At 36.7% G+C, this 26,528-nt stretch overlaps 1 protein-coding gene across 1 annotated transcript in view; it reads right to left on the bottom strand.

Annotated features, from left to right (window-relative positions):
- The window catches only part of LOC149834780 (Pollen Ole e 1 allergen and extensin family protein), a 33,783-nt gene extending 10,930 nt beyond the window's left edge, over positions 1-22,853 (bottom strand). Inside the window, exon 1 of the mRNA XM_090011551.1 lies at positions 22,629-22,853. Coding sequence (XP_089867677.1) covers positions 22,629-22,773 — 145 coding nt within the window. The 5' untranslated portion in view covers positions 22,774-22,853. The remainder of the gene's footprint in view (positions 1-22,628) is intronic.
- Between the last annotated feature and the right edge of the window lie 3,675 nt (positions 22,854-26,528).

Genomic DNA, 26,528 nt, shown 5'->3' with positions numbered 1-26,528 from the left:
AGCCCCTATTTATAACCACACAAAAGGAGCCTTGGAGGGGCTCCACTCATAGACGTTGGAGCCCCTCCAACGGTCACAAATGTGACCGTTGGAGGGGCCCAACGTCTATTTGAGTGGGCCCAACAAGGTACCTTTAGGTACAAAATAAAAGAAATAAAAAATAAAAGAAAACTAAAAATAAATTATAAACACATTCATAAAGTGAATGTGCATAAAATAGAAGAAAAGACTAAACTACCCCTACGACTAAACAAATAGAAATATATATTTTATATATATAATAAGTAGATACATATACATATATATTAATATATGTATATGTATTACTTTATATATGTTGAGAATAGGTGGTTTTAAGTAAAGTTATTTTACATTAAGATGCTATTTGTAATTTAGTTTTATAATGGGGCTTTATTGTAATTATGTCTTTAAGCCTCTCTCTATTTAATATAGAGAGAGGCCCTAATATCGAATGAGGTTCTGAGGTTTTCTGTGCAGCCGTCTCTCTCTCTTCTCTCTCTCTCTCTCTCTCTCTCTCTTCTCTCTCTCTCTCTCTCTTCTCTCTCTAGGACTCGGGTCAGCTTTATACATGGTATCAGAGCCATCACCGATCGTGGGAGCGTGATCGTGGGAGCGTGATCGACTGTTACGTGGGAGTGTGATCGAGTCTGATCAAGGCTCGATCGATCGTGGAGGCCATCGTGATCGTGATCAAACTCCGATCCAATGAGTAAAAGAAATCAATAGAGCGATCAGGTCAGCGATGTAATTTTTTTTTTATCTGATGACGGATCTGGTCGTGTTGTGGGTTCGTGGATGCTTGTTGTGGGTTCGTCGCCTCTTGTTTTATTGTTTCGTGACTACCTACTGCCTCGGTGGTAGTTCCTGCCGTCAGTCTCGTGACTATCTGTTGAGAATGTGATTGCTGTTAGTAAGTCTACATATGGTTGGGGTCCTGTTTTGTTTATCTTGATATAGTTGTTGTTGGGAGATTGATTGTTGTTGGTACAATTTCCACTGAAAAGGTCGTGGCTTCCTGCTTATTTTGGGTAGCAATCCAACACGTGGTGGTGTTGCTCGAAGAAAAAAATGAATGACTTAGTGCCGAATTGTATATGTCTGGGGAGCTGCCCCTGTTATGAAAAAAAAAATTATTGCTGCATATGCAGAAGTCATGTTAGTAGTGAGTCACTGACGTGCTGAATCATTTTTCTGTTTGTGGGCTGCTGCTCACTACTGTCGTGGGTTTTTTTTTTTTTTGTTGTTCGTGAGTGAACAACTGTTGATTGGAATTTCAGTTGGCGTGTGAGTGTAACACACGGTTGTTTTCCCTATTTAGTTTGGAGATTGTCCAGTTTTTTCTTGGAATTTCAGTTGGCGTGTGAGTGTAACACACGGTTGTTTTCCCTGTTTAGTTTGGAGATTGTCCAGTTTTTCTTTAACCAGAAGTATGGCTGAAACTTCGAAATGTGATTCAAAATTGGAACATATTGGAGAATATAAGGCATTTGCCAATCCATTTTCGTACGGTTCGTCTGTAAGGTTAAATGAAACTAACTATGCCAGGTGGTCCAGAACATTTATGATGTCAGTATCTGGACATCGTAGAAAACATATCTTGTTGGAAGATGAACCCACTGAAAAGGTGGGAAAATATGTTACCTGGGATGAAGATAATGACATAGTTATGTCATGGATTATGAATAGTGTCGAACCCCATATTGCAGATGGTTTAATTTATTATAATACAGCCAAACAGATGTGGGACAATCTTCGAGATACATACTCACAAGAGACTAATGTGAGTCGTATCCTACAAGTCGAACAGGAAATATACAATTTACAGCAGGGAGATCAAACCTTGGCCCAGTACTATGCCTCCGTCAAAGCTGCGTTTGAAAGACTTAATGCTCACAGACCTCTCTGTTGTTCGAAACAAAAAGATCATCAAGAACAAACTATGGTTGCTAGGTTTCTTACAGGTTTATCTTCAGAATTTTCTGTTGCAAAAGTCCAAATGTTGACTGGTTCGGATGTACCTACTCTTGCTGAGGCATATAACCGTCTAAGCAGATTTGCGATATCTCTTCCACATTCTCAGCCTGTGACTCAGTCATCTGCCTTAGTTGTCTCATCTGGTTATGGACGTGGAAATCTTCAGAACATCAGAGGACGAGGTCGCAGACGAGGTGTGGGAGGCAGAGGAAAGCTTTAATGTACATTCTGTGGAAAATCTGGACATTTAGAAGATCGTTGCTGGGATAAGCATGGCCGACCAACCTCCTCTTCATCAAAGTCATATGCTCCTAGAGCTAATACTACTTCTCTCGAGGCAACAAAGGCACAAGAAAATATCTCTGCAAGTGACAGTAGTATAACCCTCAGTCGTGCTGAATATGATGAGCCGATAGCTCTTCGTCCTTTGAGTTATACCTCTCCTGTTGCTGGTGTTGCCTATTCAACCGGAAATCTTCTTCATCCGACTGACAGTAAGTGGATTATTGATTCCGGTGCATCCAGACATTTGTGTGGAAATTCACTTGCTTTTTCAGATCTAAAGGATATTAAGGCTCAGCTTGGAGTCTTATTAGCCGATGGTAGTACCTCCCCGGTTGTTGGTCAGGGAAATATTTCTATATCCTCCTCATTACAGTTGAAAAATGCTCTTCATGCTCCAAAATTTCCTCAAAGTTTACTTTCTGTTAGTTGTCTTGTAAAAGAACAAAACTGTAGAGTAATATTTGATCCAATGGGTTGTCATTTTCAGGATTTGCTGACGGGGAAGAAGATTGGTGGAGGCTATGAAGAAAAAGGAATCTACTACTTACATCATCCAATGGGTATTGTTCATGCTGCAGTGGAACATTCATTTAGTCCTGTTCAGTGGCATCGTCGTCTTGGTCATCCTTCATTGTCAAAGCTTCGTTCGGTCTTTCCTCAGATTCCCTCCACCACATCATTTCAGTGTGAAGCATGTCAGCTGAGCAAGCATCATCGAAGTTCGTTTCCTTCGAGTCAGAGTCAGTCTAGTAATAAAGTCTTTGAACTTCTTCATGCAGATGTATGGGGTCCTAGTAAGATTCCTACTAGGACTCAGTGTCGATACTATTTAGTTATTGTTGATGATTTCTCTAAGTTATCATGGGTGTTTTTAATAAAGGAACGATCTGATGTTCCAAATATTATCAAATCTTTAATTCTTGAAATAAAAACTCAGTTTGAATCTAGTGTCAAGATTGTTCGCACTGATAATGCTCTAGAGTTTAAATCAAAAAGTCTGTTACAATTTTACCAAGATAATGGCATCCAACCACAAACTTCCTGTGTCTATTCATCTCAACAAAATAGGGTGGCTGAGTGAAAACATCGTCACCTACTTGATGTTGCCAGGACCATTATGATCCAATCAAATGTTCCTGCGTTATACTGGGGAGATGCAATTACAACTGCTTGCTCTCTGATCAACCGCATGCCTTCCTCTTCTGTGGGTGATCAAATTCCAATTCATATCCTAAAACCAAATACCCCTCTCTTCTCCCTCTCGCCCAAAGTGTTTGGATGTGTTTGTTTTGTACACAAACTTGGCCCTGACCGTGATAAATTAGCTGCTCAAGCTACAAAATGCATATTTATTGGTTACCCCAAAAATCAAAAGGGATATCGATGTTATGATCCTACTTCTCGCCGAGAGTATGTCAGTGTGGATGTATCTTTCTTGGAATCCACTCCATATTACTCTAATACCGGTTCCCCGCTGCAGGTTGATCCAGCTGAGTCATGTCCATTACCTATACCTCCTTTTCCCTTGGAATCCGTGCCCTCATTCCCGAACCACACTTCATCCTCTTCCAGATTTCATAATCCTCCATTGGTATATATGCGTAGAGATCCACCTCCGCAAGTGCCTCTATCTTCCTCTTCCCCTGAGGTAAGTTCTACTGACAATATTGATCTTCATGATGATGATAACAGGCCGATTGCTCTACGAAAGGGGACACGACAATGTACTTTATATCCCATGTCTCATTTTGTCTCAGAAGCCAGAATTGGAAATCAGTTGAAATCTTTTATTTCAGCTTTATCTGCTGAAGTTATTCCTCTGAACTATCAGCAGGCAGAGCTTGATACTCGCTGGAAGATGGCTATGCAAGAATAAATGGATGCCTTAATATCTCAGCATACTTGGGATCTAGTTGATTCCCCAGCAGATGCTGACATTGTTGGATGTAAATGGATATATACGATAAAGTACAAATCTGATGGTTCAATTGAACGGTACAAGACCAGATTAGTAGCCAAAGGGTATACTCAGACATATGGTATTGATTTCTTTGAAACTTTTTCTCTTGTTGCACGGATGGGTACCATTCGTCTTGTTCTCTCAGTTGTGCAACATGGTTGGAACCTATACCAATTAGATGTGAAAAATGCATTTCTATATGGGGACCTATCTGAGACTGTTTACATGCAACAACCTCCAGGATTCGAGGTTGAGGGGGAGTGTCAGAAGGTGTGTAGATTGAAAAAGGCAATTTATGGCTTGAAACAAAGTCCTCGTGCATGGTTTCAGAAGTTGTTTGAAGTGATGTCAGGTTTTGGCTTTAATAGGTCAGCAGCAGATCATACACTATTCATAAAGAAAACTAGCTCTGGCATAGTCGTTATGGTGGTATATGTGGATGACATCATTCTTACAGGTGATGATGTGAAAGCTATTGAAGCCACAAAGGCTCATCTTCAAAAACACTTTGTTACAAAAGACCTTGGTTCACTCAGGTATTTTCTGGGTATAGAAGTTGCCAGGAGCAGTGAAGGGATGGTTTTGTCTCAACAGAAGTATGTTCTTGACTTATTAAAGGAAACAAGAATGTTGGGAGCTAAACCAGCAAATATTCCCATGGACCATAAAGTTCAGTTGTTTGAAGAAGGGTCAAAACTGGTTGATAGCAAAAGCTATCGCTCCCTAGTTGGGAAACTACTGTATGTAACTGTGACCAGGCCTGATATTGCTTTAGCAGTAAGTAAAGTCAGTCAGTTTATGGACAAACCAACTGAGGTACACTAAAATGCAGCTATTATGATTCTCAGATATCTAAAATCTTCTCCTGGAAAGGGGTTATTGTTCAAGAAAGGTGGAACTCTGGATATAGTGGCCTATTCTGATGCTGACTATGCAGGATCTGTAGTAGATAGAAAATCTACCACAGGATTTTGTGTGTTCCTGGGAGACAACTTGATCTCTTAGAGAAGTAAGAAGCAAAATGTGGTTTCTAGGTCGAGTGCAGAATCAGAATATCGGGCTATGGCCCAAACAGCTGCTGAATTGATGTGGGTTCGTACTGTTCTTCTTGATCTCCAGGTGAAGGTTTCCTCTCCCATGACCATGATGTGCGATAACAAAGCTGCAACATATATAGCGAACAATCATGTATTTCATGAGAGAACAAAGCACATTGAGGTTGATTGCCACTATGTAAGGGATATGGTTCAAGCAGGTCATATCACTACCCAATATCTAAAGTCGGAAGACCAAGTTGCAGATATGTTCACAAAACCTCTTGCCAGACCAAATTTTTCAAAATGTTGTGACAAGCTGAGCATGATTGATATCTATGCTCCAGCTTGAGGGGGAGTGTTGAGAATAGGTGGTTTTAAGTAAAGTTATTTTACATTAAGATGCTATTTGTAATTTAGTTTTATAATGGGGCTTTATTGTAATTATGTCTTTAAGCCTCTCTCTATTTAACATAAAGAGAGGCCCTAATATCGAATGAGGTTCTGAGGTTTTCTATGCAGCCGTCTCTCTCTCTTCTCTCTCTCTCTCTCTTTCTCTCTCTCTTCTCTCTCTAGGACTCGGGTCAGCTTTCTACAATATATATAAAATATATATATATTACATTAAGTGATTAGGTACATAATTTAACACCCCCCCTCAAACTTAGGGCAGGATGACCGAGAGTTTGCTAAGAAGGAAGTTGAAACGCGGAGCACACAAAGCTTTAGTGAAGAAATCCGCCAACTGATACTCGGACGTGACATATGGAAGGTCAATGATTCCTTGGAGGTACGCCTCCCGAACATAGTGACAGTCCATCTCGATATGTTTGGTCCGCTCATGAAAGGTGTGATTTTTAGCAATATAAATCGCACTTTTGTTGTCACAGCAAAGCTTGGTGGGCCCTTCAATTGTGATTCCCATGTCTTCCAGACACTGATGAATCCAAACAATTTCCATGGTAGTAGTCGCCATGGCACGATATTCAGCTTCAGTTGATGAGAGAGACACCTTTTGCTGCTTCTTGCATCTCCATGAGATCAAAGAGTCTCCTAAGAATACACAAAAACCAGTGGTGGAGTGACGGTTATTTAGGTCACCTCCCCAATCAGAGTCGGTATAAGCAATTAATTTTAACTCAGAAGAGGAAGACAGAAAAACTCCCTTATTAATAGTGTGCTTTAGGTATCTCACGACACATAAGATAGCATCCATGTGAACAAAAGTTGGTGCATGTTGAAACTGACTGGCCGTATGCACCGCATGTGAGATATCTGGTCTGGTGATACTTAGGTACATCAACGAGCCTACTAGCTGCCTGTAGGGAGTGGGGTCGGAAAGAGAAACACCATCATCAATCTTCATTTTAGCTCCTACTATAGCAAGAGTTTCACAAATTTTATCATCCGTAATACCTGACCTGTCAATAATCTCAGATGTCAACTTAGTTTGAGACAAAAAATATCCTCTATGAGAGTATGCTACCTCAATACCCAAAAAATAAGTTAAGAAACCCAAGTCAGACATTTTAAACTTATCCTTTAAAATGGATTTTATACTTTTAATCCTGTTAGAATCGCTCCCAGTTATAAGCATGTCATCCACATATAGTAGCAAAATAACAATTCCTGCATTAGATTTTCTAACAAACAAAGCAGTGTCAGTAAAACAGGATGAGAAACCATTATCTAACATTACAGAGTTAAACCTATCATACCAAGCCTTGGGAGCTTGTTTTAAACCATAAAGTGCTTTCCGAAGGCGAAGCACTTTCCCTTTAGGAGATTCCATTCCAGGAGGAGCATCCATATATACTTCTTCGTTTAGATCTTCGTTTAAAAAAGCATTCTTAACATCCATCTGATAGATGTTCCATTTATTGATTGAGGCAACGGTTATAAGGCATCGGACGGTGACCATCCGAGCTACCGGGGCAAAGGTCTCCTCATAATCAATCCCATATTTTTGACCATATCCTTTAGCAACTAAGCGAGCCTTATATCTCTCAAGGGACCCATCACTCTTAGTCTTGACCTTAAACACCCATCTACACCCTATTGCTTTCTTGTCTTTAGGGAGGTCTTGAAACTCCCATGTCTTAGCTTTCTTTAGAGCTTCAAGTTCATTATTCATAGTGACTATCCATTCCGGACAATTTCATGCTTCTTCGAAGTTCCTAGGTTCTATGTAAGAGTGAATGGCACTTAGACAGACTCTATATTTAGGCGAAAAAGACTCATATGAAATGAACCTAGAAGGAGGTCTTCTTAGTCTGTCGGTCCTACAAAGGTTTTCTTCACTCGAAGGTGTAGACTCATTATCATATCTTTCGAGAGCACTTCTGAAAGTATTCCTATCTCTATGAGAGTAGGTTATGGGATCTCTATGTAGTTCTTCACTGATATGTTAATGAAGTGTTGAGGACTCAGAATGGGTTTCATTATTACTTAAGCTATTTTGATTTGATTCATCATCACTAGTATCATCATCAGTCAACAAATCAAACAAAAATGAATAGTCAATATTCTCGTCATTAGTTTCAAGTTTTTCGAAACCACTAATATTTTCCAAGAAGCTTACATTTCTGGAAACATATAGTTTATCACTTTTAATATCATAACAACGAAAACCTTTTTGAGTTTCAGAATAGCCAAGAAAGGCACACGGAATGGCCTTAGGAGAGAGTTTGTCATTTTTATCAGTAAGGACAAAACATTTGCATCCAAAAACCCTTAACCTGTTGTAATCAGGTTCTTTTTCGTATAATTTTTCAAATGGGGAAATCTTGTTTAAGTTTTTAGATGGAAGTCTATTTATGAGATAGACAGATGTAAGGGTTGCCTCAGCCCAAAGTTTTTTCAGAATATTTTGTGAAATGAACAAAGTTCGTGTTGTTTCAATAATGTGCCTATGTTTTCGTTCCGCCAACCCATTTTGTTGGGGGGTTTTAGGACAAGACTTTTGATGGAGAATTCCATAATTTTCAAGATAACTTTTGAATTCATTGGAAAGATATTCGCCACCTGAATCGGTTCTAAGAATTTTTAAATTTCCATTGAATTGATTTAAAACCATCATATGAAATGTTTTAAAAGTTGAGAAAACTTCATGTTTATGTTTAAGAAAATATATCCAACTAAACCTAGTGAAATCGTCCACAAAGATAACATAGTATGAGAAACCTCCCTTAGATATCACCGGAGCCGGACCCCATACATCGGAGTGAACAATTTCAAAAGGTCTTGTTGTAAACATGGATCTTTAAGGAAAATGAAGACTTCTCATTTTTCCAAGAATACATTCATTACAAACAAAATTTTCATTACAAAGATGCTTAATAAAAGGCAAATAAGAGATTTTAACAATGTTGGGATGACCCAATCTCTTATGCCATACATGAATATCTTTGTTTTGAGCAACATTACAAAATTGATTCTTGGGAATTTTAAGAAAATCAACATAGTAGAGGTCTCCTTTCCTAGAGCCTTCCCCAATCAACTTCCCGGACTGGCGATCCTGTATCCAACATTTATCAGAAGAAAACTTTATATTGCAACCATGGTCCGAGAGTTGAGAAACGGAAAGTAAGTTTAAGTTTAGTTTTGGTATAAGACAAATTTTTGGAATAAAGAAGTCTTGTTTTTCAAAATTGCCCATTCCTTTAATTTCAAGAGGTGTTCCATCCGCCGTTGAGACAAAAGATGGAAGAAAATTTTTAGAATAATCAGAAAGAAAACAAGGACTTGGAGTCATATGAAATGAAGCACCGGAATCAAGGAGCCAAGATGTCTTACCGAGAGAGGATGAGGATGACATAGCGGCTCCAGAAATGCCTCCTTTGAGAATAGGTTGAAGAGCATCCATAATTTGTTGAAGCGAAAGAGACTCATTTGATGACGAAGGTCGTTCCTCTGATTGGGATGCTAGAGCCGCGGCAAGAAATTTCTTCCATTTGGGACAAAGGGGTTTGATATGCCCCGGTTCTTTGCAAAAATGGCAAATCAATTTGCTATAGTCTTTCTTGCCATATCGATCATTTCCTCCTTGCCCTTGATTTTTGAAATGGGGTGGTTTGTAGGTTTTCAAATTATTTCCGGGTCTTGACACGGCATTAACCACTTCATAATCACTTTGAGAAGGTGTAGCAAGGATACTCGGGTTATTTCTACTAATCCCCATACGTGTTTCCTCACCACTTAGCTTGGTGATGACATCTTCAATAGAGAGAGATGTGAAAGTGGATAAGAGAGAGGACCGAATTTGCTCAAATTCGGGTCTAAGACCATTAAGGAAGTTGAAGAATCGATCTTCCTCTAGTTGCTTGTGTCTTAATTCAATAGCTTCTCCGCTCCATTTTGGTTCGAGCATAGCAAGTTCGTCCCAAATAGATGATAGTTCGGCAAAATATTCCCGAATAGACAAATCATTTTGTTGAAGGGTCAAAGCTTTCTTTTGGAGATAATATTTGTGAGATAAGTCCCTTGAAGTATACATTTTTTCAAGGTACAACCAAGCTTCGGAGGCCTTTTTAAACTTAATGATGTTGGCATTGATCTTGGTTTCAACGGATGAAAAAATCCAAGATAAAATTTTGAAGTTCTTCATTTCCCACTCATCATGCTTTTTTGAATATTCTTCTAGGGCCTTTTGTCTTTCTTCACCTTCAAGAATCTTTATATCCCCTTTCTCTATGATAGAAAGTTTGGGTTCGGGTTCCGATATGGAACCTTGAACGTATCCCCAAAGGCCTTTCCCTTTGATATGGGCTTCCATATTGCCGGCCCAAACATGGTAGTTCGAACCACTAAGTTTAAACCTAAGGGAGAAGTGGGAGTCTTTTTCACCCATTAGAGAGGTAAGATGATAGAAAATAAAGCGTACCTTAAAAGTTTTTCAACCTTTTCTTGACAAAAGTTGCTTCTAAAATATTGCCCGAAGTAGATGATTTACTCCAAAACTTCACTCACTTGAGGGCACGATTTTCGAGGTACTTCACAAGTGGCGGGATGCACGATCCTCCTCCTTCAACGAGGCTCTGATACCATGTGAAAGTATCTTCAATAAGATACTAATATCAAGACCTTAATATTCTTGATAATAAACCCACCACGAATGCACAATAAGAACACTTTAGAACACTTGTGCACAAAGGCACAACTCACAAATAACTCACAAATGCACAAAGGCATAAAAACAATGAAATCGATTTATTGAGAACTTGAGCTTTGACTCAAAGCCATAAGAAAATACAAAGGGGAGAGCCCCTATTTATAACCACACAAAAGGAGCCTTGGAGGGGCTCCACTCATAGACGTTGGAGCCCCTCCAACGGTCACAAATGTGACCGTTGGAGGGGCCCAACGTCTATTTGAGTGGGCCCCCCAAGGTACCTTTAGGTACAAAATAAAAGAAATAAAAAATAAAAGAAAAAGAAAACTAAAAATAAATTACAAACACATTCATAAAGTGAATGTGCGTAAAATAGAGGAAAAGACTAAACTACCCCTACGACTAAACAAATAGAAATATATATTTTATATATATAATAAGTAGATACATATACATATATATTAATATATGTATATGTATTACTTTATATATATAAAATATATATATATATATTACATTAAGTGATTAGGTACATAATTTAACAAAATCGATGCGGGACACTTTTATCAATTTATGAATGGATTGAAGCCGGAATTTGAATCCACCAAATTGGCTCTTTTGCATAGAGAAAAAGTTTCCTCTATTGTTGATACAATAGAGGAATTAAGTAGGGAAGATAGTAGATTGAAGAAAATTTCTCTAAAAAATGATGAAGAATCTATGTTGGCCATCTCTGGGCCCAGATCCTACACTCGTACATATAAATCACCTCACTTTGGAAGACAAGCAAATGAATATGACAACAAAAGAAAAATCAATTGCCATTATTGTCATGAACCGAGGCATATTAAACCTATCTGACTTAAGAAGAAGGGAGAAAAAAAACTATATAAAAAAGAAAGTGGTTAAGATTGAAACATCTCGAGAAACTAAGGACGTTGACAACTCTCAAGATGCATCCATTGGAATAATCAAACCCTTATCTCAATTGGTTGAAGCTCTCCAACCTCTTCTTAGAGGGTCATCTTCTTTAAATGGAGCTGCAGTCTCATGTTACTCCAACTTGGTAAATTTTCTTGACTCTTTGATTCTGGTGTATCATGATATTTTATCTGAATGTCATAACAACTCAAGTGTCAAATATTTTTATTATCAATGAAACATCTCTTGAAATCAAATGAATAAGAAATTTTGAGAAAAATCTTTCAAACATAAAAAAGTTTTTTATCCAAAAACTTACATACATTCTTAAATTAAATTTAAATATTTTATCTGTTTCTCAAATATCCGATTATGGTTGTAATATTTCATTCTCTTCAAATAAATATTGAGTGCAGAATCGTTAGTCAGAAAAGCTGATTGAGCAAGGCCATAGAGAAGGTCTTTGTTATATGAATTTTTTGGAAATACCCAAAGATACTTTTTGTTGTAATGTCCAAAAAATAAATTTAAATTTATGACATAGAAGATTAGGACATCCAAATATATCAAAAATTCAATATTTTTCAAGATTGAATTTTTTTTGTAATATTAATGACTTTACTTGTGAAGATTGTGTTCTTGGAAAAATGATGACATTACCATTTAATGATAGAACTTTTATCTCTTCTAGACCACTTGAGTTAGTTCATTCGGATGTTCGGGGTCCAACACCAATTATATCAAAAGGTAGATATGCATATTATGTGATATTTGTGGATGACTTTACTAGATATACTTGGATTTACTTAAACACAAATCTGAAGGTTTTTCACAATTTTGGAACTTTCATAACTCAGTGTGAGAGTTTTTATGCAAACTCACATGGCATCACACATCAAAGATCTTGTCCTCACACACAAAAGCAAAATGACTTAGCTGAAAGAAAACATAAGCACATTGTGGAAACTTCAAGAACTTTGCTTATTGCTAGCCATGCGCCTAAGGTTTTTTGGGAAAAATCTGTTTTGACCATTGTTTATCTTATAAACAGAATGCCATCCTCATCTTTATAAAATATTTCACTTATAGAAAAACTTTTTGAACTCATTCTTGATTATTCCTGATTAAGAGTTTTTTGGTGCAAATGTTTTGTTTTAACCAATAAAAATGACAAATTTCTAGAGCTATTTCTTGTATCTTTTTTAGTTATGCTGACAGCCAAAAGGGATATAGGTGTTATGATTCTAAGAATGAAAATTTATATATTTCAAGAAATGTGACTTTTTGGGAGAAGAAAATTTTCTTTGATAAAGATCAATCTATCGAAGTAACCGAGTATTCTTTTTTCCTTGAACTTGTTTCAAAAGAAGATGATGATTGTGATTGTGAGTATGATCTTGAGAATGTTAATGAATCAACAGATGTTGAACCTCTCGAAGAACTATCTCATGATGATCAAACTTATATACAATATTCTAAAAGGGGGAACCAAGACCCTCCATGTGCACTTGAAAAAGTTTCTAACTTTGAAAGTGAAGATGAACTGCAAACTACGATATCATCTAGAATATCAAAACCTCCATCAAAATTTGTATCCTATGACACTTTTTCTTCAAAATACCAAGCATGCATAGCCTTGATTCATTCCTATATAAAACCTTCATCTTATGTTCAAGACAAAAAAAAATTCGAATGGGTTAAAGTCATGAGAGTAGAATTAGAAGCATTAGAAAAAACTCAAAGTTGGACTATTCAAATCCTTCCACAAAGAAAAAAACTCATAGGTTGCGAGTATATAAGATAAAAACCAAGAGTGATGGGATCCTTGAGAGATACAAAGCTATATTAATTGTCAAAGGATATTCGCAAAAATATGACAGATTATGAAGAAACTTTTGCTCTTGTTGTTGCTTGCATGGCCACTGTTAAAACCCTCATTGCAGTTGTTTCACTTAAAAATTGGTTTATATATCAAATGGATGTTAAAAATGTTTTCCTCAATGAAAATCTTATGGAAGAAGTGTACATGGAGGCACCTCCAGGTATGGGCATTCCTCAAAGAAAGACTCTTCGCCTACAAAAGGCATTGGTTTGAAACAAGCCCCCAAAGCTTGGTATGATAGATTTAACAGAGTTATGCTTAAAATTGGTTTTATATCTTGTTTGACTGACACTGCTCTGTTTGTTAAGGATTCTGATGCAGGTATAGTCATTTTGCTCTTTTATGTTGACGATATGATTATCAATGGAGACTGTTAAAATATGTAATCTCATATAATATCTCATATGTAATCTCATAGACATGTAATGTTTTATCTCCTTTCTAGTTAGGATTTTTTGTTTAATTAATTCTAGTTAAAATACAACTAGAATTAGCCAAACCAGTTCATCATTGGACTGATTTGGCCTTTACCTTTTTGACTAGTCAAAAAGGTACCTTTTTTACCAAGTCAAAAAGGTAAATCCAAAAAGAGCTGTTGAACTCCCCAACAGCTTTATTAGAGCCGTTGGAGAGTCCAACAGCTCTCTTAAGGCTTCTCTCTACCTCTCTATAAATATGGGGCTATTCCCCTTTGTAAATACTTACTCTTGTTTTGGGTTTTTATCTCAAATCAATAAAATTGTTTATTTTTCATTTTTATACCCGTTTCGGGTTGTGTGTATTCTTAGGTTCTCTTTGTGAACCTTTGTGGTTCTTATGATGTATTTGTGAGAACTTGTTCAGAGACATTTGTTGTAACGTATTTTTCACTTTCTTACATGGTATCAAAGCAAGGTCGGTGGACGTGTATTGGGAAGCGTGCCATGCAACTACTCTTCAAGAAAGTGAAGTCTCTTTGAAGGAGTGCTCATGTGTAGCCTTGAAGGGCGTGGAAGGCTACTTATTTTCGATCTTTGTGGTTAAAATATTCCTCTTCCCACTTGCTTTTCTTCTTCCCCTCTCATTCCCAAGCTTGTAAAATGGATGACAATGATAATGTCACCATTAAGTCCATAAAACTCAACGATTCAAACTATGCAACATGGGCTTCAATCATGAAGCATCTTATTTGGGGAAAGGGTCTATGGGGCTTAGTTGATGGAACCGATAAGGAACCTAAACTAACGCTCACTAAAGAAGAAGGTGGAAGAGAAGTACCTCTTTCGGAGGTGGAAAAAACTAAGGCCATCTCCACATATGAAAAGGAATGGAAAGAATGGAGAATGGGTCACGTCAAGATCATGTCTTGACTAATTTCTAGTGTAGACATAAAGAAGTGTTCAAGTCTCGCAAAATTTGAACATGCTAATGATGCGTGGGAATATCTTAAGAGAATGCATTCTCTTAAAGATATTGCTCATATATGTAACTTACAAGAAAAGGTTCGGAATATGGTTCAAGGAGAGAGAAGTATTAGAGAATACTACAATAGCTTATCCGAACTATGGGAAGAGTTGGCTCTTCTTGAACCAAAGTGGCATTGTCCACAAGACATTGAGCTTCGCCAAAATCAAGTAAATGCGGAGCATTTTTTTCAATTTATAAATGGGTTGAGACCCGAATTTGAATCAACCAAGTCCGCTCTTCTACATCGGGGAAATGTTCCCTCTATTGAAGATACCATTGAAGAGCTAAGTATGGAAGAAAATAGACTCAAGAAACGAGTCGACAAAAGCGATGATGATACAGTTTTAGCTGTATCTAGACCAGGTAATCACATTCGCACATACAAACCTCCACATATTGGGAGAATAAACAATGAAAGGCAAGGAGGCGATTTTGAAAGGAGAAAAGTTATTTGTTATTACTGTCATGAACCCGGACATGTTAAAACTTATTGTCCAAAGTTGAAAAAATCTTATGAGAAGAAGGTAGATGTTGAATCAAAAGAATCAAATGAGACATCCATTGGAAACATGTCCCTGTCTCAGCTGGTGGAGGCTCTACAACCTCTTCTTAAAGGAACTTCTCCCTCAGCTGGAGTTGCGATCTCTTCTGTTGGCACCTCTGATCCAGGTAAACCCCTATGGCTTCTTGACTCTGGTGCTTCTTTTCACATGACACCAAATTTAAAATTACTGTCGCATTGTTATGACTCAAGTGGATCGAGTGTTTTTACTGCGGATGGAACATCCCTTGAGATAAAAGGAATAGGAAATTTCGAAAATAACTCTCAAAACTCAAAAGGATTTTGTGTTCCAAAGATTAGATATATCCTCAAACTTAATCTAAATCTCTTATCTGTTTCTCAATTAACTGATCATGGGTGTAATGTTTCCTTCTCTTCTCATGATTGTCAAGTACAGGATCACCAGTCAGGGAAGCTGATTGGGGAAGGCCATAGAGAAGGAAGCTTATATTACATGGATTTTTTGGAATTACCCAAGAAAACATTATGCTGCAATGTTCAAAAAGTAGGCTTGGATCTTTTACACCAAAGATTTGGTCACCCTTGTATATCCAAGCTTCAGTACTTTCCAAACATGGAAAAATTTTGTAATTTTGAAACTTTCACTTGTGAAAAATGTATTCTTGGAAAAATAAAACGACTAGCATTTCAAGAAAGAACTTTTGTCTCCACTCGACCACTTGAATTAATTCACTCTGATGTTTGGGGTCCTGCACCAGTTACGTCAAAAGGTTGGTTTTTATACTATGTAATTTTTGTGGATGACTTTACACGATATACCTGGATTTACTTTCTCAAACACAAATTTGAAGTGTTCTCTTTTTTTCAAATATTTCATAATATGGTCAAAAATCAATTTAAGAATGATATTTCAATATTTCGCACTGATTCAGGAGGAGAATTTTTATCAACTGAATTTAAAGAATATTTGAACTCACATGGAATTTCACACCAAAAATCTTGTCCCTATACCCCTCAACAAAATGGGTTAGCTGAGAGAAAACACAGACACATTATAGAAACAACTAGAACACTACTTATCACACATCAAGTTCCTAAAGTTTTTTGGGTCGAAGCTATTTTAACTGTTGTGTATCTTATTAATAGGATGCCCTCATCCTCAATAAAGAATATTTCTCCTACTGAAAAGCTTTATAAACAAAAACCTGATTATTCTAGACTGAGGGTGTTTGGGTGCAAGTGCTTTGTTTTTACAGATAATAATGATAAATTTTCTCCCCGTGCTATACCCTGTACTTTTTTAGGATATGCAAATAATCAAAAAGGATACAGATGTTTTGACCCTAAAAACAACAAGTTATATGTTTCAAGAAATGTATCCTTTCTAGAAAATGAAAGTTTTTTTGAAAACAAAAATTCTACTGAAATAGATGAGTATTCCTTCTTGTTGGATCTAGTTCCAAAGGATAGTGAAAGAGAAATTGATCTAGATGATCAGATGGATGTGATTGATTCTGATCCCCATAGAAATAGTCAAGATTGTATTCAATACTCTAGACGAGGAAATTTAGAAAGACAGTGTGCCCTGGATAAATACACAAGGGAACATGAATCTGCCTCTTCATCTAGAAAATCCACTAGGATCTCGAGGGTTCCTGCAAAGTTTGTGTCATATCAGTCTTTTTCACCAAAACATCAAGCCTTTATTGCTCTAATTCATTCCTATGAAGAACCTCCCAGTTATGATATAGCCAAGGATCAACCAGAATGGGTCAAGGCTATGAAAGTCGAATTAGAAGCCTTAGAAAAAGCAAATACTTGGACCATTCAAGACCATCCTCCAAACAACAAGAAACCTATTGGTTGTCGCTGGGTGTACAAGGTGAAAACCAAGAGTGATGGCACTCTTGAAAGATTCAAGGCCCGGTTGGTGGCAAAAGGCTATTCTCAAGAATATGGAATAGACTATGAAGAGACCTTTGCCCCAGTAGCTAGAATGACCACTGTTAGAATCCTAATAGCTCTTGCATCAATAAAGAGATGGCATATCTTTCAAATGGATGTTAAAAATGTTTTTCTAAATGAAACTTTAGCTGAAGAAGTATACATGGACCCACCACCAGGAATGAATATACCTAAAGGGAAAACACTTCGCCTAAACAAGGCTTTATATGGTCTCAAGCAAGCTCCAAAAGCTTGGTATGATAAGTTTAGTAAGATTATGCTTGATTTTGGTTTTCAATTTTGTCTTACTGATACAACTTTGTTTGTTAAGAATTCTGATGCAGGTATTATCATCCTTCTACTCTATGTTGACGACATGATCATCACTGAAAGTGATAAACAGGGAGTTTATGATATTAAAAAATTTCTCAAAACACATTTTGAAATGAGTGATTTGGATTTTTTGAAATATTTTCTTGGTATAGAAGTTGCCTACTCACCTAGAGGTTACTTACTAACTCAATCTAAGTTTGCATTAGATATTGTTGCCAGGTCAGGTATTTCAGATGAAAGACATGTTGATACTCCTGAGATTGTGAATGTCAAAATGAAGATTGATGATGAAGAGCCACTCGAGAATCTGACTCCGTATAGGCAACTTGTTGGGGCTCTATCGTATCTATCTATCACAAGACCTGACATTACACATGCGGTCCATACAGCCAGTCAATTTCAACATGCTCCAACTTCTGTTCATATGGGAGCAGTTTTGCGTATTATTAGATATATCAAAAATTCTATTTCTCGAGGATTATTTTTATCCGCTTCCTCTAACTTAGAATTGCTTGCTTATACTGATGCAGATTGGGGTGGTGATCCAAATGACCGTCACTCAACTACAGGTTTTTGTGTCTTTTTAGGAGAATCCTTGGTGTCTTGGCGATGTAAGAAGCAACAAAAGGTCTCTCTCATCAACTGAAGCTGAATATAGGGCAATGGCTACAACTACTATGGAATTAGTCTGGCTTCGACGTCTACTTTCCAATATGGGAGTTGAAAGTCCAAAAGCATCAAATCTGTGTTGTGACAACAAGATCTCTATCTATATTGCAAGCAATCAGACATTTCATGAACGCACCAAGCATATAGAAATGGATTGCCATTATGTTCGAGAGGAATTTTTGCGTGGCACCATCAATCTTCCCTATGTTGCTTCAGAATATCAGCTGGCCGATTTCTTCACCAAGCCTCTCGCTGCTCCTAGGTTTCACTTTCTCTTAGGCAAACTTTCGGTTATCCAACCGTAAGTTTGAGGGGGAGTGTTAAAATATGTAATCTCATATAATATCTCATATGTAATCTCATAGACATGTAATGTTTTATCTCCTTTCTAGTTAGGATTTTTTTGTTTAATTAATTCTAGTTAAAATACAACTAGAATTAGCCAAACCAGTCCATCATTGGACTGATTTGGCCTTTACCTTTTTGACTAGTCAAAAAGGTAAATCCAAAAAGAGTTGTTGGACTCCCCAACAGCTCTATTAGAGCCGTTGGAGAGTCCAACAGCTCTCTTAAGGCTTCTCTCTACCTCTCTATAAATATGGGGCTATTCCCCTTGTAAATACTTACTCTTGTTTTGGGTTTTTATCTCAAATCAATAAAATTGTTTATTTTTCATTTTTATACCCGTTTCGGGTTGTGTGTATTCTTAGGTTCTCTTTGTGAACCTTTGTGGTTCTTATGATGTATTTGTGAGAACTTGTTGAGAGACATTTGTTGTAGCGTATTTTTCACTTTCTTACAGAGACGACAAACATGGAGTTCAAAATATTAAAAGGATTCTTAAAACTAATTTTGAAATGACTGATTTGGGTTTTTTAAGATACTTTCTAGGTATAAAGGTTGCTTATTCTCCTATAGGGTATCTATTATATTAGTCTAAATTTGCTTTTGATATTATTCTCAGGTCTGATATCACATATGACAAAAAGGCTGATATTTCCAAAGTTACAAATGTTAAAATGAAAAATGATGATGGAGAGCTTTTAGATGATCAAACACCTTATTGACACTTATTGGAGGTCTTTCTTAATTGTCAATTACTAGACCTGATATAGTACACGTTGTACACACATCTAGTCAATTCCATCATGCTCCCACATCTGTTTACATAGGAGCTATTTTGCATATCATTAGATATCTTAAAAACTTTATTTCTAGAGACCTATTTATGTCTTCTTCATTTGCATTAGGCTTACTTGCATATACCGATGCATATTGGAGAGGTGATACGAATAATAGACACTCAACCACAGTTTTTGTGTTTTCTTAGGTGAATCTCTAATCTCATGGCAGTGCAAAAAAGCAACAGAAAGTCTCTCTTTCTTCAACAGAAGCTAAATACCGGTACATGGCCACTACTACAATGAAGATGAGTATGGTTGAGAAGATTGCTAGTTGAGATTGAATTCCAAATTCAAAGAGCTTCAAAGATGTATTGTAACAATAAGAGTGTTATCTACATTACTAGCAACTACACATTTCACAAAAGAACCAAGCACATCAAGATAGATTGCCATTATGTACGAGAGAAATATCTTCAAAGTGTCATTGATCTGTCATATGTCACATCAGAGTACCAATTGGCAGATTTTTTTACCAAGTCTCTTGCTGCTCCTAGATTTCACTTCCTTCTTAGCAAACTTTTGGTTATTTAACTGTAAGCTTGAGGGGAAGTGTTAAAATTGTATATACCTATAATGTGTGTGAATATATATTGTAAACTTTTTCTTTTATTTTTGTATTTATTTTTTTGTTCTTTTGACTAGTCAACATAGAGTTGACTAGACTTTGACTAGACGTTGGACTAGTCCAATGACTCTTTTGGGCTCTCTATTGTGTATATAAAAGGGTGTGAACTCCCTCATTCAATGTAATGCGTCTTGCATTTTTTAGAAGAACAATAAAAATTATTTTGAGCCTTCTTTGTGTATCCCCTTTGTGGGATTTGTGAGTGTGTCCATAGTGACCACTTTTGTGCTTGTCCACTTTGTTCTTTGGTGGACTTTTGTTTGCGATCGAAGGCTCTTTTTGGTTCTTTACAACTACCACTAATATCATTGTCCTTCATGGTGGAGAAGATGAACCACCTTTCAGAAAATAGGTTTTTCCAGATATCATGGATCCTATTATGACTTGTATCTTCTTTATGATCCAGTTCAGACACAGGACTGGACCTACGTTGCACAACCTGCTGAGAAGAGGAATCTCCCCAGAACTAAGAACTACTTGAACTTGATATAAAAATTAGAATATTGGGAGATAAGAAGACCAAAAATATTGTTCTTTCCTTTTTAATGGAATAAAAAGACCATGGGCATCATTATCCTCCATGGCAGACAAAATGAACACCCTTTAGAACCATGAATCCTATGACAATTTATATCACTTCTTCATTGATCCATTCCCGACAAGAGACCATACCCCATTTTGCATGAGCTGTTGAAAAGAGGAGTCCCCCAAGAACTAAGAACCTATTGAATTTGAGAAAAAGATGGGCTCACTCACACATACAAAAAGTTGGTGATTTGCAGTCAACTAACAATCACATTATAAAATTATATCCAGAAATGTATCTGACTCAGCATCAACCAATTCACAGAGAAACTATCATGATCATTAGGAGATAGTCAGCATGTATCCCTTATAGTCTCCTAATGATCCACATACCCACTTGGAAACTGTGGGATTTCAGGAAGCTGCCTTTATGCAAATAAAAATGATGCTATTTGACCTTCCCCATCTAAATCAAGTACCACAGCCATGCTTTCCATGCCTCTGAATAACTCCAATCAAGAAGAGACTATCAAAACAATATAGAAATCTTGGGAGGATCACAGAAGATAACAACCTGAAAGCAGCTTTAGTAAAATTGTGTCCACGCTGTTCATCATCTCTAGGCTGCTAGAAACTCACAAGGAAGTGTTCTTTTCTCAACTAAAAACATAACCCTTGGCATATCCCCTCAAGGAAAAAGAAATTTAGATAACACTTTCAAATAGAAAATCATATGAAATGTCTATCATCTAAAACTCTTGACTGTAATACTGATCATTTGCAATAAATACAAGTGTAGCATCTATCAGCATGCACTTCATTGATTGTTTGTCATCTAACCCTCATAGATAAACCATCTAGTGTAACATATGTGCGGTATGAGTGCATTACTGTTACCACCAAACCTTAACCTCAATTCTAATAGCAAAAAGACCACCGTAAGTGTGGACAGCAGGCTAGAGCTTGGTTGGCCTCAGGTACCAAGCCATGAAGGGCCTTGCTTGGGCCAAATTTACCTAAGAACAGATTGTAAGAAATCATTCCAGGCTTGGCCCTGGGCATGTTTTCTTTCTCACTGGAACACAGCCTCAGCTGAACCTGATTATGTATCAGGCCCTGCTCGCGGCCTGGACCTGATTGATTGGAACTGGGGTGAATCCAGAATTAACAATACCTCCATCAGTTCCCAGCTAAAGCCTGCTTTCTTTCAAGCCGAACAGGCCTCTAGCATGTCGTATAAGAGTTAATGAACAGCAGCCCTTGTTTAAAGACGCAAAAAAGGTCCATCAACTGAAGTATTATAGTACACTGCCGTCTGATCGACTATCAATATCCCTAAAGATGTCAACTCCTGACGATGATCGCAGAGGCAACAATAACATAGATGAGAAACAGCAAAGGACATGCATACAATCATAACAACGCATAGACCTTCCAATATTGAAACAACATCCGATGATGCTATACAGCATGCCAATTTGTCCCTGACATGATGGCAGTTGTCAAGTTGTACCAAAACCAGATCATGTTAGACACCCATTAGTGAGATAAGAATCTTAGTCTCTGCAACCTATTATTCATCAAGTAGATGCAGAAACATGGTGGACACAAATGGCATGCCAACGAAAGGAAACTCACAGAAACGCATTTAATAGATCATTATGTACATAACAGGATGCCCAGTATTCAACTAGTAAAGTAAACCTCTCACGTTACAGATTCCACACATGATAATCAAAACGCAGTTTATGATTATCCACTCAACATAGATAATAAGAAAAACTGCGTTTTGCTATGTTCCTTTCGGCATACAGCTGATCCTGTTACTTTCCAGGACCAATCTTTCAAAAGCAAGACCTACTCACTCCAGAAAGACAGGGCATGCGCCCGCACAACCAACAAACCATGAATTGCCAACATAAAACCACCACTTTTACGATTTTTCAGGTGATGACCAACCAAACAAAAATCCCAAAATATCAATCTCTAGATAACCCATAAGAATTCTCAGAGTACCACTATCTTAACACAAGGGTTATGAAAAACCCAAATTCTTTTCCCTACAACGAGATGGTATCTTTAGAAACGCCCAACACCAAACACCACGCAATCTAGAGGCCGAAAATCCGAATCCCAAGATTCAGATTATGAAGAAAATTAAAAGAAAAAAAGGAAAATTGTATTTCAATTACCGTCCAAGGCGTGATCTTCTGGTCCAATGGCTGAATCGGAGCACACATCACACATCACTCTGCCATTGATCTCTCCCGTCCAACCAAATCCGCAACCCACAAAGAGAAGCGAGAAGAAACCCACCATGCTCACCTTAGCCTCCATTCTCTCTCTCTCTCTCTCTCTCTCTCTCTCTCTCTCTCACACACACACACACACACACACAGAGTAAGCAGCCTTCCATTGAATTTTCTTCCCTCTATTGTAGTCTATACACGTACACATGTACACCCTGCCGACACTCGATTGGGCGGTGTGTTTTCCTGGCAAAATCAGCTCTACTAGAACAAGCACAGGCCCAACGAGACTGATCATAATCAACAAGAGTCAAGACCAAGCTACATTCTATGTGGGTCGATGGCTCAAGAACGACCAAGCTGGATTCGGCCGAGTCAACTCGGTTAGAAAGCTTAGGAATCAAAAGGCTCATGACTCAAAAGTTCAGTCCCGACAATGGCTCTGAATCTCATATTAAGTATGGCGTTGAACAGGTTAGACGTGGCTGAGGTAGAGGCATAAGTGGATCGATCCATTTGGGTTCGACTTGGGCTTCGTCTGGCCCAATTTTCAAACAGGCCCCCAAATTTCTCCTAAAACAGAACTCATAAATCCAGATTGGGTTCAGTTGTAGGTATACTACGTTTTCTGGCTTGTATCTGTATGGGTTGTTGAGTTTTGAATATACATCAGGTTGAGCGTGAACGGGTGGGATGGATCACTGTCAACAGGTTTTGTTTAGACGTAAACCTGTTTGTTTTATAACATTTTTTATTTAAAAAGTTGGGTTGACTCAGATGGGCCTTAAATGGGCCCCCTTTTAATAGTAGGAGTTCGCGGACAGCGCCTCGAGATTTTTTTTAAAGAATCAAAATAACAATAAAATTTGCATTCACATTAAACAAATATAATATTGCAAATATTTATATTATATTAAATAAAATTAGGGGAGCTCGGGCCTTAAAAATAGGCCCCTAAATTTTTTTTGGGCCTAGGGGCCCTGAGGCCCAAGCCTCATTGGCCTCTTTACAAGTCCAGCTCTGAATCAAGTTTACATGTTATGCAAAAGCCTTCCAAAACATCAAATATTGGCATGCTTGGGAGCATATTTAATACCCTTCCCCAACAAAAGTCCACGGAAGATCCTATTCCAAACTGCAATCAAAATTGTTTCTTCATAAAAAAAAATCGCTTAACAAAAAGAACAAGTGGATGATGTTAACTCTTTTAAATGTTGGGTATTTTATAGCCTTGCATAATTTTTTAATGAAATCCATGGATAATCAAATATGACCTTTATTATGTTCACGTACGGTTGTCTTGATATTACATGCAATTATAACTTTTACAAGATCTTATCTTGGTTTTATCAGTTTTGATTGCAGGATAAGCTCATCCTAAACTTATATAAGTTGTGTTAATTTGGACCTAAGAAAAAATTTTAGCCTCAAAACTTTGGATATATTATTTTTGATATCTCACAAATCAGGTTAGGATGATAAGCCTAAGTGAATTGGGGTGATGCATTGTATCTTATTCTTATTATGCAATAGGGTCTCTTGAAGATGAAACCTTCAAGATATAGACCTACATACTCTGTTAGTATGCAAAAAGCACCCAACAGAGATCATAGAACATGCAACACATATGCTTGTAGTAGACTTGACATTATCTCTCTGCCAGTTACAATTTGATATGTACGAGAGCATGTAGCTCTATTGAGAGACTAGTTGATAACCACAATCATTAGTAGCCTTCAAGGTAGCATTGGCTATGTGAACTTTGGTTTTAGACAATCAATGTGTCCTATATTGGTATTTTATATTCATGTACTGGGCAAGCAAAGCTTTTCTGATGCTCGTAACAGTAATTAGTGTAGGCACATTATATTAAAGTCATCTATCTAATACGTCTTTCAATGTGACCCCAATAAATATACTAATAAATATGCATATATTGAGTGAAAGTCATGATTTGCCAAACATTTCTTTTTTGTAAATCTTGTTTTTGAAGACATGTTTGTAATTATTGTGTCTATTAAATTTTATTTTTGTATCTCTAAAATCTCTATAATTTTTAAGGTCTTATTTTAATTAAAAAAATTATCTAACGAGAAATGACTTTGTCAATTAAGAAAGTGTGGTTAAAGGTTTACATCAATTAAACTTTTTTTCTTAATAAGAGACCGAAGTCCCCATACTCTATAAATAGAGGGTTTCACTATAAGGAAGAGCAATGAAGAAATCATTTTGAGTATGTAGCCAAGAGGCATGCTCAAGTCCACCCTATTTAGTGTGCTCCTAAAACTAGGGTGAACACAAAAACTTGAGCTCTATTCTATTTTGATGGTGGTTCAAGTTAAAGCAAGTTGATATAGCCTTGTGCCTTATTTTTTCCTTTTTTTTTCAATTAACATAGATTTGAGAACTTTGCTGGTGAAATGTATACTTTCTATTTTTTTCTTGATGTTACTATTAATTTATGTATATGATTTATTTAAATTTGTGTTTTGATCCTATACATGTATTTGAGTTAGATTATAACCCGAAATCAAATAGTACTTGACATAGTGAGCTTTTAGAAGCCATAACTTTGCAATTGTATATAAGAATTCAGTGATTTTTGATGCATTGGAAAACTTATTCAATTTTTAAATCCTGTCCTTTTAAGCCAAAATCTTAAAATAAATTTCTTATCTTTCATGTTTGAAATTATATGAAAATCAAACAGATTATGTTTTGACAAATTCAGTTGCTTATTTAAATCAGCTTAAACTTATTTATAATCTTAACTAAAATCATGTCAATGATTGTTGATTATAATTACATATTTTTTTAATTTCAAACACAGATTATTTGAAATTTTCTTAATTTAGATGTACTTAGATATTTCAATTGATTATTTATGATCTTATATACTAATTTAAAACATTGATTTGGTCATGAATATTTCATTTGCATTTTTAAATTGACATATTATATGGATCATGTATAAATGTGTATAACTTTTCTTATTACTATGATTATTTTAAATAAATAAAAATAAAAAAGATGTGATTTACACATAATTGCAATCATATTTGGATATGTCATACTCCATTGATAATATTCTTCGTAGTATTTGAATTTTATAAAATTTATAAGTTATTTTTAGTATCCTGACCTACCATGTTTTCCAACAAAAGATAATTTCAAGTACTGATATTACCTTGGAAGTGGTGATTAGCTAGCTTACCAACCAAGTTGCATGACTTATGTGGTATGTAAATGCAGCTTATTCTTGCTGCACGCACACACACTATTAAATAAATAGTAGGCAAACATCACAATCCTATCGGCTAATTGATCTATTGCTTTAGTGAATAAACTTCATAGATTTTGTTCTGTCGAGGAAGAAAGGGCCATTGCTTTTCAAGCAACTCAACATCAAAAGTTATTTTTGTCAATAATCAAACAAGTTTTGCAAAATAAGCGTAGAGCTCCTATAGCGAACACCAATAATAGTCAATTCCATGAATATGACAAAGAAGTTTGAGAACTTCACAAACTATATGGATATTGTTTCTATTAGAATATCATATTCAGATCCAATCTCCATGTCTAGATTTGGATCCAAGAAGGCTCAAGAAATCTAAGAATGGCAAACCAACTCAAGATTATATAAAAAAAGATGTAATGAGACTCTCACATAAGAGAGATCTCTCACAAGAGAATTCGTCCAAGAGGTTAGGTCCCAATTGGACTCCAAAACATGAAGTCTTGTAAGCCTTGAGTCATAGTCATCTTGTACATGTACTCTATGTAAGCGTGTATCAATGGAACTAACTCTCACCAAGAGAAAACATTAAGGTGAAGGGATTGTGG

The sequence above is a fragment of the Nuphar pumila genome, chromosome 6 (genome assembly GCF_984573655.1).
Source record: "Nuphar pumila chromosome 6, dmNupPumi1.hap1.1, whole genome shotgun sequence".
Taxonomy (NCBI): domain Eukaryota; kingdom Viridiplantae; phylum Streptophyta; class Magnoliopsida; order Nymphaeales; family Nymphaeaceae; genus Nuphar; species Nuphar pumila.
The sequence above is the reverse complement of the archived record's forward strand: the minus strand, read 5'-3'. Positions and strand labels throughout refer to the sequence as shown.